The sequence below is a fragment of the Octodon degus genome, unplaced genomic scaffold, assembly GCF_000260255.1.
Source record: "Octodon degus isolate 3935 unplaced genomic scaffold, OctDeg1.0 scaffold00136, whole genome shotgun sequence".
Classification (NCBI taxonomy): Eukaryota; Metazoa; Chordata; class Mammalia; order Rodentia; family Octodontidae; genus Octodon; species Octodon degus.
This window is the reverse complement of record NW_004524712.1, coordinates 2,709,924-2,722,302: the sequence shown is the minus strand read 5'-3', so window position 1 is coordinate 2,722,302 and position 12,379 is coordinate 2,709,924. Positions and strand designations below refer to the sequence as shown.

Sequence of the window (12,379 nt, the reverse complement as noted above, 5' to 3'; positions counted from 1 at the left end):
TCATCCAAGAGCCCAGTACTTTATTGACATATGAGGAACAAGTCAGTACAAAATATATTTTTTAAAAACTATGTTGGAGATAAAAACCGAGCCCCCTACTTCCCCAAAGGCTGTACATCTGTGCCTTCTCTCCACACACACTCAGGGTCTCTGGGCCTCCTGCAGGAGCCTGAGCAGGGGGTCAGCTGCCCTGAGGGCAAAGGTGAGAGTGCGCCGTTGGTAGTGCCTAGGGTCACACTCCAGGTTCTCGATCACCTCGGCCAGCAGGTGGGCTCGCTCCACACCCGAGCCAGGGGCCTCGAAGCCCAGGGCAGTGAAGTGCACATGCAGGTGGTAGTAGGACGGCAGGTAGTGCAGGTATACGCGGAGGCGGTCTCCCGGCATCTGGTAGCGCTGTAGGATGGCTTCCTGGTGAGGACAGGCAGTGGCAGAAAAGGGTCATCATGCTGCTGGCAAGCTAGTGCCATGCCTTCACTTGGTCACCTTCCGTCTAACCCAGGTTGGCCCAAGACAGTTAGAGACCCACTGTTTTGGATCCCTTGTCTTCCCTTGAAGAGATCAACAACCGTGTGTGAAACATCAAAGTGGGAACATTCCCCCAGGGGAAGGGGAGATGGCCTCCGTGGGGTTCCTTCTGTCAGCCTGGATCAAACACCGGCTTCCTGTGGGAAGCTTAGTCCTTCCCAGTGCCTATGGGCAAGCCCAGATTCCTGAGATTGGGGGACAGTCCTTTCTCTGGACAACTTAGGAGTACTTGGTAAATCACAAGGTGGGTGGGAAGAAGGCTGGCTTTCTCTTGGAATGAGGCTTAGAAATAGTAGGGATGGAGGTGTGCTAGGAACATGGCAAAGATAAAGGATGGGGCTGGTGACAAGGCTCGGTGGCATAAGGGCCTGCCTGGCAAGTGCAAGGTCCTGAGGTCAATGCTTGGTACAAAAAAAAAAAAAAAAAAAAGAGGGCTGAGTGAGGGGGTGCTGAAGGGCTGCTTCCAACAGACCTCAGCTGGCCTCCTTGAGAGACAAGGAGACATTTGCTTTGGCCCCACTTTCCTTTGTCCACTCCACCCTGCTCAGGACGAGCTCTTCAGGAGCCCCCAGAGCATCTCAGCATTAAGCAGAGACCCTGATCTCCCTGATATCTGATCCCTAAGGAGGCCACAAGTGAAGCTAAAAAGAACAGGGCTGCAGTGAGCTCTGAGTGCACCTTGGAGCTGTATTTGCCCGCAGAGCTCACCCTGGGATCACTGCGCAGGGCGAGATCGGGGCCAGTGCACACGGAGGGCATCCTGGGATTGCATGAAGCTACCCAAGCACAGACACATGGGCCCAGCGTCGCTGAGAGGAAGACAGCATCACAAGGACCCAGAGGCTACTTCGCCACACAAGTTGCTTCCAAGAGATGAAGGTAGCAGAGACGGTGACATTGGCAGGCTGGGGCCAGAAAGGGGCAGAGCTCTCTCCTGATGGGTCATCCTTGTGCCTATTGGCCCACAGCACAAGACTGGAGCGCATGTTCATGTTTCAGAGTAGACATGGTGGACTCAGAAGGGATCCCAATGAAACACAGAAGTCCACAGAGGTGAACTGACCTGCCCTAGGCCCATTAGCAAAAATGTCAGGCTGGGACCACAATCCAAGACTCTAATCACTCTCCTGTTGTCTTCCCTATTCCCAGGGCTCTTTTGGGGGCCCCTTATAATTTAATTTCATCCAGCAGATGCCCCAGACAGGGGGCATCCCAAAAGCCAGGTGATTCTGCCTGGGCTCCACCTAGATGAGGAGGCACATGTGTACACACGTCTCAGTTAGGCGCCCACAGTGCAAGAGCCATCCTGCGCCAGGTGGCTGTCAAGAGCAGGGCAGGCAATCCTCGGGGGTAGAGCTATAGGGGTACAAGGGGCCAGGACTTGATGACATGCATCTACAGCAGTGGTGGGGAACCCTTTAGAGCTTTCAATGACACCACCAGTCTGCTGCAGCATGCACGCCATAGGTTTGCCACCACTGGCCCACTGGGTGGGGGCGTCTCAGATGGGACCTTCAGAGGAAGGCAGGCAGCTAGAACAGATGGCTGAAAACAGGCTGCAGGATCAAGCAGGACCAGTGGACATGGGCCCGTGACTCAATCTAACAAGCCTTATCAAGGTTCGAGGCCGGCACAGCCATTCCCAGGACACTCTGGGGAGGGTAAGGAGCACAGCAGAATCCGAGTGTAGCCTCTAGCTTCCCTGTGGTTTGGAGAGCCACTCACCTGCCCTTCCCGGAGGATGTTCCTGAGCAGCGGCAGGTGCTCTGGAGTGAGGTCCCGAAGCGACCGAATTCCCCGGCGATGGCAGATGGCAATCAAGTACAGGTCATCAAGCTGCAGAGTCAGAGAAGAAAACAGGGTCATGCCAGGCTCCATGGGGGCAGCACCATAGGCTGCCAGCCCTGGAACCGCCTAACCTCAAGGCCCACAATGCCTCCACAGCCAATCCAGGAGCTCCCAGCATGGGACAGAGCCCCATACACTGTCGGTGTCCCAGAACCCACGATGAGAGGGACTATCTAAAAACAGGGCTTCTGTGTATCGTCCTGCTGAAGAACTTCATGAGGGAGTATCCGCTTTTCTCCAGAACCCACCAGGCGGGCGGACGTGTGTGTGTGCGCGCGCGCGTGTGTGTGGATCAAGAAAGAGCCGTGTGTGTGTGTGTGTGTGTGTGTGTCTCAGGATCAAGAAAGAGCCAAGTGTCTCCCCCCAAGAGCTGACAATCTCCTTCACGTACATAAGTTATACTACTCACATAAAGTGCATCAGCTCATAATTATTTTGTTCAGGCGATGAGACTCAGAGCTGGGACCTTGCACATGTGCTCTACCACTGAGCTGTACCCTAGACCTAAAGTGGTCAAGGCATGGGGGAAGGGGAATCACAGGCTCTAGCTAGCTGGGGGGATCCACGCAGGCCTCCCAGAAGCAAGGCAGGGGACTAGGTCCTGAGAGGCAGGGCTTAGAAGAGGACATTCAGGGAGGGAACAGCTAGAGTGAAGGCGAAGGCACAAAGCTGGAAGAAGGCGGCTCCCTCCCCCTCTATCTGGAGTCTGAAGCTCGTGCAGGTGGATGTGAAGGGGAAGGGAGTGCTGGGGCCTGCTCAACACCAAACACCAGCACAACAGTGCGCAGTCCTTCCTGCCCGCCTTCCTGAACACCATGCCTGGCTGAAAACCTGGAGGTCACAACAGAGCAAAGAACCAGTCAACAAGATCTTGTGCCAGGGAGCAAATAAACTCTTCCTCTTGCTGGACACCCCCACATCCTCCCTGCTCACCCCAACCTTGGCTTTGCTTCATTATCACACTCTGTCAACCAAGCCAAGGTTCCAGGGCCCCAGGCTCTGAAGGCCAGGATGGCCCAGCCCTGCAGCTTGACTTGCTGGCATCTGGGGACCATGAGTCCCCCCAGCCACATCTCCGAGGCTCAACCTAAAAACTAGGAGTGAAGTCTTCCAGATGCCCCCTGATGCCCATGTGTGTTATGGTGTCTCTGTGCCATGGACATTCTTCCCTGTCAGAGCTCTACCTAGGGCTGGGGCTATACCTCAGCAGCATAAGCGCCTGCCTGGCAAGGACAAGGTCCTGAGTTTAATCCCCAGTTCCAAAGGAAAAAAAAAAAAAAAAAGAAAGAATCTGAGCTCCCTGACCAAATTGCTGTAGGCAACCTCATGAGAAGCTCCCAGCATGGGCTAGGGCTCAGTAGAATAAGCACTTGCCTGGCAAGGGCAAGGTCCTGAGTTCAATCCCTGGTATCACAAAAAAAAAAAAAAAAGAGAGAGAAGCTCCCAGCATGAGTGAGGTTCACCCACCAGAGCCTCAGTTTTTCTGGGTTTCTTTGTTTCTTTGTGTTTGTTTTTGTCTTTTTGACTCAGGGTCTTGCTGTACTGCTCAAGCTGGCCTTGAACTTATTTTGGAGCCTAGGCTGGCCTTGAACTCACAGCAATCCTCATGCCTTAGCCTCCTTCCTAAGTGCCAGGATCACAGGTATGCCCCACCATGCCTCAGCATGAAACAAGGCATGGAGCCCCGTGCTGGGTGTCAGCTCACAGGCCGGGAGACGGAGGCAAAGGAACCATTCTTTCATATCAGACACAGTCCAAGCTTTTCTGCAGGCAGCCAAAAAGCCTTCCAGCCATAGAAACGATCTGAGAAAAGCTCAATAAGGAACAGATGAGGGTCTAAGACCTGCCGTCCAGAAAGTAGCCCACTGAGTTCCCTGGGGAAATAGGCACCATTGGTCTCTTACACAGCAGGGCAAGCAGAACAGCTGGAGCACCTGGAGGTCACAGTTTGACCTCTGGAGTACTCAAAGGAAGGGAGCACGGTCTGAGAACATTAGGTCAAAGAACTTAAAATATATGAATTGTGATACACGCATGTCTATATGTACATGTGTGTATGTGTTTATATACAATATATGCAAAGATTACTCCTGGAAGGAGAGACAAAGAAATAGTACTGCTTGGGCCAGGGAGATAGCTCAGCAGAATAAGCGCTTGCCGGGGGCTGGGGAGATGGCTCAGTAGAACAAGCACTTGCCTGGCAAGCGCAAGGGCCTGAGTTCAATTCCCGGTTCTCAAAAAAAAACAAAAAAAAGCGCTTGCCTGGCAAGCATAAGGCCCTGAGTTCAATCCCTGGTACTGCAATAAATAAATAAATAGAAATAGCGCTGCTTGGGGGGGTGCGCGGAGAAATGGTGCAGGGAGGGAACTTTTCCCTGCACATTCACTGTGCTGTATGCATTTTTACATGGGCACAACCCCAAGGAACTGAAATGAACGTGTGGGTGATCTCTTCAGAGAACTGAGGAAGGGATGTCATAACCTCTAGGGAGCCACAATCTCTAGCAACATCAGGTACTTGATCTGAATTTGCAGAATGGACAGAAAGAAGAACAAAAGGATAAATACAAGGCCATCAGCTTGGAATAAAAATGTACTTCTAGGCTGGGCCCCATGGCACATGCCAATAATCACAACTCGGGAGGTCAAGGCAGGAAGACTGCCACAAGTCTGAGGCCAGCCTGGGCTACACAGTGAGTTCAAGGCTGGCCAGCCTGAGCCATATAGTGAGCCCCTGTGGGGGGAAAATGTAAGCGAGCGAGCGAGCGAGCAAGCTGGAGTTTTAGCTCAATGGTATAGTACGAACTCAGCATGCATGACAACTTGGGTTTTATCACCAGCAAGAGAAGAAAAAGAAGGCAGGAAAAAAAGATAAACTTTGCAAAGAACAGGGAGAAGACTTAGGGTGCCCGGAAGACTCCCCACAGGAAACACTGCAGCACCCACTCCCTAACCTTCCTTGGCCCTGGAACAGGAGCAGAAGCCAGGACATGGCTTGGCTTCCGGCTGGGTACACTGCTAACTGCTAATGGGGACAATCAAGGTCAGTGCTGTTACAAGTCAAGGACTGCAGGCACTGAAATGCAGCTCCATTAAAAGTCAAGCAAGATAAAAAGTAATGAAGTAAAGCTAAAACAAAAAGTCAAGCAAGAACAGACCAGGGAGGGCTGGGTAGATAGCTCAGTAGAATAAATGCTTGCCTGGCAAGTTCAAGGTCATAAGTTCAATCCCCAGTACCGCAAAAAAAAAAAAAAAAAAAAAAAAAGAAAAGAAAAGAAAAACAAAGAACAGACCAGGGGGAAAGCTCAACAGCATAAGCGCCTGCCTGGCAAGCACAAGGTCCTGAGTTCGATCCCCAGTACCATACACACAAAAAGTCAAGCAAGAGTTAAGCAAATCTAGAAGCACAGCCTGACAATTTAGACCAACCCCTTCAAAACCCCAAGGACTGACGGCTCAGTGCTGTTGCCAAAGCCTTTCCTCTCTTTTATTTCTTTTCTGAGATAGGATCTTGCTACGTAGCCCAGGCTGGCGATCTTTCTGCCTCAGCCTCCCAAGTGTTGGCATTACAAGCCTGCACCACCACAACCAGCTGAACTGTGTTGTCTTGCCTCAGCTTCTCAAGTACTGGGAGCAGGGCAGGCACTACCATGCCCAGCTGTTTCCTGTCTTAAAAGAGGACATGGAGAGGGGGAGCCCCACTGGCAGGTGAGACAGATACTGGCTCGTCCTGAATCCCAAAGAGCGGGGCGGGAGAGATGGCTCAGTGGAATAAGCGCCTCCCTGGTAAGCGCAAGGGCCTGAGTTCAATCCCCGGTTCTGCGGGGGAAAAAAAAAAAAAAAAAAGCAGCAGCTGAATCCCAAACATTTCCGTTGGCAGCTTCTAGAACGGAGATGCACACCTCCATCTTTATTGGCTCTCCAGCCCTTTAACTGTATCCTCTAGAGTTATAAACACTTTGGTCCATTTTTCTTTTTGTGCCAAGCAGTGAACTCAAGACCCTGCACTTGCCAGGCAGGCGCTGTGCCTCTGAGCTATATCACTGGCTCTGACTCTTCAGTCGTCATGAGTCTAGTGAGGCAGATGCTGTCTCCTGGGACCAGGCTTTGAGTCAAGGTCTGCCTGTGGGAGCAAATGCCTGCAACCCCCACATCAGGAGACTACACTCCTGAGTTCAAGGTCACCCTGAACTACATAGCAAGAGACTGGGCAAAAATCCAAAAAAACAAAACGAAGATCTGCCTGGGACTGACAGGGTACGCAGAGCCACTAAGAGGTCAGGACTCCACTTATAATTCTGGGGCCTGCTTTCAGCTCCACCACTTCCAGAGCCAGTCCCATTCCCTCCCCAAAGGTGGCCTAGGTAGGGACAAGCTGAAGGGCATCAGGGACAGGCACATGGAGGCCAGGAAACAGGGAGCTGAGAGGCTGTAGTGCAGGGACTCCTTGTGTTGGTCGCCTTGGCTCCTGCCCATCAGCACTTTAGAAATAGACCTGTCTGTGTCTGGTGGTGGCCAGGCCGATGGAGAGAATGCAAACACTCTCCCCTGGGGCTCCCAGTGCTGCTGGAAGCAAAGCTGGCAGCCCATGTCACCGGGCTGGTTACCGACGTAGCCCATGGGGCAGGGGGAGGGTGGTGGGGGAGGTTACCCAGAACAAGAGAGGGCTTTCAGTTGACCCACGAACATCAAAGCACTTGTGTAGGACAGGTACACAGTCTGTCACCATGGAGAGCTCAGGCCTCCCCATGCTGAGAAATTATACTCTATTCAGAGAGGTCAGTGTGCGAAAGTAGGGCAGGCAGAGGGGGCCAGCAACCTAGGGCAGTTAGACTGAGACCAAAGCACTCCAGGGCGCAATCTTTACCTGCTGTTGGTTCCACTTGAGGTCAGGGATGAGAACAAAGCCATCAGAAGGATCCGGGTTCTCATAAACAATCCGGTCAGCTTCGGCTTTCTTGTCAAGAATGTTATACACCCACTGGAAAGAAGAGAGATGGTTCACAAAATGGGCCAGGTAAGCTCACTGTTCTATCTGGCTTACAAAAGACTACAGGGAAAAAGACTGTAGCTCTCAAATCCAGTCAGGTTGGCTTTCCCCAAGCATGGCTCAAGGGTCTAGAAGAAATTCTCCCTCTCGCATCACAAGGGGCTCTTTTAGCCATCTCAGTTGTCCCAGGGGTCTCTGTAGCTCGGCCCAGACTGGTCCGGTAGCGCTTCCTGGGCAACACACACTCTGCTGTGTACACACAGGTTATCTGCTCTGACCCCACACAGCAGCGCTCTTGTGCCAACCAGGACTCGGGAAGACAGTCTTTGGAAGACACTTCCCCAACCCTGGTGGATCCTGAGGGTGTCACTCTACAGAAACAGTCTGAGAAGACTTTCTAGTTTTCTTTCTTTCTTTCTTTTTTCTTTTTCACTTTTTAAGACAGTCTCGCTATGCAGTTCAGGCTGGCCTTGACCTTACTTTGTAGTCCAAGCTGGTCTTGAACTCAAAACCTTCCTAGTGCTGGGATGACTGGTGTACGCCACCATGCCTGACTGAGCGGCCTTTCTGAGAAGCCTGACTGCACGGGGGTGAGGCCTGTGGAGTTTATGCCTGGGCATCCATGGTCTGCTCTACGCCAACTAGCTCTGTGAGCCCAATGCAGCATGAGTAGCCTATATCCACAAAAGAACCTGCTGGAAACCCAGATAGGAGACAGCTGGGGCCACCCTGCTGGCTCCTCCTCCTCCAAGTGAGAAGGACCTCCAAACACCAATGGAGGGGAGCCCATGACAGAGAGGCCAGAGAACCAAGAGAACCAGGCCACCACGGTCCTCTTCCTGCTCTAAGGCATGCTGGTACGAACAGTCCCGAGGCCAGGGGCAGGGGCCCGCCCAGCTGTGTACACTTCCTAGCCTGAGCCCGGCGGGAGGGAGCAGGGGATGTTTGCCTGGGGATAGCTGTGCTTCCTCGGTGCAGATGATGTGCTGTAACTTTCAGAGCATCTCCAGGCCCCCTCGACAGACCGTAAGCCAAGCAAAATGCAGTCACTCACCATGGAAGAGGTGCCTTCCCAAGCTAAGTACTCCTGGGAGGAGCCTGGAGGACACCTGGTACCCATGGCCAGAGTCATGCAGAGCCTGTGGGCTGTGACTCTTCCAGAGCTATTTCCTCTCCCTCCAGAGAATTCTCTGGGAAGGTGCAGAAGGAGAAGCAAACAAAGCAGTTGGCAGTTGACCTAAAGTCTCCCAGGAAGAGGGGAGGGAGCAGGACTCCTCAGTGTGGGCAGCCTGGGCACTCCTGGGGCAGGCACCCCCTCCCACCAAAAAGCAGCGAGCCTGGGCTCCGAGCCCCGTGACACTTAGCTTCTCCCAATTCCTCTACCAGCCTGCTGGCACCTGGGCAAGCAACTAAATCCTTCATAAATGGGGCTAATTGATAGTTAAACTCTCCATTCCAGGCTTACGGGGGAGGACTAACAGATAGGCGCACAAAAGCACCGAAGTCCGGGATGGAGGTAGTACTCTACACGCAACGTGAGGACTCAGCAGCCGCACTGAGCCGTGAGGCGCCACGCCGGCCGCGGTGGTGCTTCCCGTAACCCCAGCCCTCGAGAGGCTGAGGCGGAAGGACAGCAAGTTGAAGTCCAACCTGGGCAATGTAGCCAGATCCTGTCTCAAAACAGAAACAGAAAAAGGGTTGGGTCTTTCTCAAATGGGAAGGGAATCAAGAAATAAAGGGAGAGAAAGGGGGAAAAAGGTAAAAGGAATAAAGATGTGTTATGTACATGCACCAACTCCACTTGAGGAGTGTGAACTTATGTACCACACACGTGGACTAAAAGTAAATAAATAAACTTGCAAAAACCAAAGGGATAGAGCTGCAGCTCAGTGTGAATGAAGACAGCCCTGGGTTCGACCCCCACACTGGAAGGACCAACTACTACAAGAAAAAACGCAGGCAAGAGCAAAGGTGGCGGCTGGAGAAGAGCGAGGCTGGGGGCTGCTGTGGTTTAGATCTAGAATGTTCCCCTAAAGTCTCCCTCGAGGAGGCGGCTGGGTCAGAAGGAGGGGTCCCTGGGGCCGGGGCCGGGAAGGTGAATTCTGGTCCTGGGCTTCTCCCTGCTCTCTGCTTTCTGCCTGCCGGGGTGAAGCACCTTGCCTCTCTGCCCCCTGCCTCTGCTGAAACCACAAGCAAAACTAAAATCTCTCCTCCTTGGAGGTTGTAGGCATCAGTTGTTATGTCCAGTGATAAGAAAGCGACAAAGACAGAGGCAAAGCGATGGACAGAGAGGAACTGGAGCAGCAATAGCAACACTACGCTTGCTATTTTTTAAATTTTAATTTTTTGAGACAGAGTCTTGCTGTTATAGTTCAGGCCGGCATCAAACTCACTCTGCCAGGCTAGCCTCCAACTTAAAGCAATCCCCTGCCTCAGCCTCCAGAACACTAGGATCACAACCTGGCTATTTCCTCATGTTGCTGGTACACAGAATGCTCACGTAATTCCAACCCTGGGAGCCTGGCTCCTAAGCCTGTGCTCGGGGCCCTGGGGAGAGAGTGCCCCAGGGCCCGACAGGAACCTCCACCTACAGGGAGCCTCATGGCTAGACATCCAGAAATGAGAGGAAGAGGGGACTGAACCCACGCAAATCAAATCACATCGACTTAGGTAATGAAGTTTCACTGCCTGAAAGCCAGCCCTGGGGACTTGAGAAGCCCTCCTGATAACTGCGCCAGGCGACGCTTTTCAGAACATATCTGGCTGGAGATTGCAGAAGGAGGTGGCACTGGCGATGCCCTCTAAACCCTCTTTTCCTCCTGGACCATCCCTGGTAGTCTCAACCCTTCCTTGCCCTCTGCCCATCCCCACTCGGCTCCAGCCACGCCTCACCTGTCCACAGCTCCCAGGGGTCCCGTTCCTTTGGTCTACCTGGGTTTGTGTAATGGCAGGTCTGGGTCAGGGATATAGCTCATGGGTCAGGGATGCAGCTCAGTGGCGGAGCACCTGCCCGGCAAGTGCAAGGTTTGAGTGTGATTCCTGGTACCCAAATAAAAACAAAAACACAACCAGAGCAAAGCAAAACCACACGCACATGCACATGCACACGCACGACAGTTCTGTTTTGGAGCCTGTTCTACACCAGGAACAACTGCAGGTACATGATCAACGGTGCCTCCCAGTAGTCCCCCCGCCCGGAAGCCAGAGCTAATCATCAGTCACATTTTCCAGTCAAGGCCCCGGGACTCTGAAGGTGAAGACAGTACCACACTGCCCTTGCAGAATGAGAATCCCACCCTGGGCTCCTGCCAAGGCCTGCTGGGGCAGCCTTTGGCCAGATAGCCTGGAAGGCTTCAGTTCTAGACACCCAACTACATATGGGGGCAGGGGACTGAACTCAGGGCACTGTGCACACCAGGCAAGCACTCTACACTGGGCTAGGCCCCAAGCCCCTTTTTTCTTTATGAGATAGGGTCTTGCTATGTAGTTCAGGATGGCCTCAAACTCAGCCTCCTGAGTGCTAGGATTATGGGCATGTGCCACCGTACAGAGCCCCAAGCTCTTTTTCTAATTTTATTTTGGGATGGTGTCTCACGAAGTTGCCCAGTCTAGCCTCAAAGTTGTGATCCTCCTACCTCAGCTTCCAGCGCAGCCAGGGTTACAGGTGTCTGCCACTGCACCCACTTACACAGCATCTTTTCCTCAGAAGTTACAAGTGCCTCAAATCTGAGGAGCATCACTGGCTGACAATATAGATAATGGGGCAGGACAGGGCTTCGAGTCCCAGTCTCCAAAAGGGCTGCTGTGAAGTGTAAATGAAGTGACACAAGTAAAATGCCTAGAACAGGTCCTGGCAGCTGGTGTGCTCAAAAATTCCAAGCTGGATTTGTTGTCTCCCCACAAATCCACTCCACTGTCATGTCGCCATCTGGTCAAGCTGGCCAGTGTCCCCCACATCCTTCACTCCCTCTTTGCATCAGCCAGGTCTGAGTGCCTTCCGGCTCACCTCCACCCTGCTGATGAGTCCTTCCCAGCCGTCTCTACCTCACTTCAGCGCCATGCTGCTCTGCAGTCCTCCTGCCCCAGCTGGTCCTATGAATCTGAGCACCTTATTCAAGGGCTTAAGACCACCGAGGGGGTCATCCCTGACTGTAGCCATCACTCTTGGATCTGATCAATGTTCAAAACATAAACGTACATGGCAGCTCCACACTGAAGGGCCAGACTGAAAAGACAGGGGATGGAGCTTCCTGCTTTTCTCAATTTTCCTCCAGCCCACTCTATCAATTACAGGGCTTGGGAGCTTGTGACCTTGTGAATAACATCCTGGCCCCGGCCTGCCCTCTTGAGCTGTCTCCTCTGGTCTTCCTGCACCCTCATCCTGTGCCCTTATCACACCAAACTCCACACAGCTCGCTGAAAGCATGCAATGACTCCCACTCCCTGCCTCTGGCCTTGCTCAACCGTGAGGACATCAGCAAGGTTTTGTTACTCAGTGTAGCAGGCCTGGAAACAAAGTACATGTCCGGTATGATTTGCTGGTTAAACTATGTGCTTGTGTACTTGCTACACATACCCAAGAAGAGGGGCCAGGGAGACAGCTTGTCTGGTGCACGCCTGTTATCCCAGTGCTGGGGAGGCTGAGACAGGAGGATCACTGCAAGTCTGAGCTGCATAGCGAGACCCTGCACCAAATAAATGAATGAATGAATGAATGAATGAATGAATGATTAAAAAAAAATAAAACACCCAAGAAGGAACACATGAATACTGCTCAAGTTAATCGGGAGATGAGGGCCAGCAAGATAGCTCAGCAGACTAAGCGCCTGCTTAGGCAAGCCCAGAGACTGGGGTTCAATCCCCAGCACCACATGCTGCACCAGCTCTGCCCCCAGGTGCACTGAGCCAGCCACTCACTGAGACCTAGCATGGTGAGGCATACCTGTAATCCCACTGCTGGGGAGGCTGAAAACGGGAGAACCACTACAAATCCAAGCTGCGCAGTGAGACCCTGTA

At 52.7% G+C, this 12,379-nt stretch overlaps 1 protein-coding gene across 1 annotated transcript in view; it reads right to left on the bottom strand.

Annotated features, from left to right (window-relative positions):
- Positions 1–3: 3 nt before the first annotated feature.
- Dcps (decapping enzyme, scavenger) overlaps positions 4–12,379 on the bottom strand; it is a 46,064-nt gene continuing 33,688 nt past the window's right edge. The window contains exons 4-6 of the mRNA XM_004641404.3: positions 7,241–7,354; positions 2,251–2,361; positions 4–408 (exon numbers count right to left, since the gene is read on the bottom strand). Coding sequence (XP_004641461.1) covers positions 142–408; positions 2,251–2,361; positions 7,241–7,354 — 492 coding nt within the window. The 3' untranslated portion in view covers positions 4–141. The remainder of the gene's footprint in view (positions 409–2,250; positions 2,362–7,240; positions 7,355–12,379) is intronic.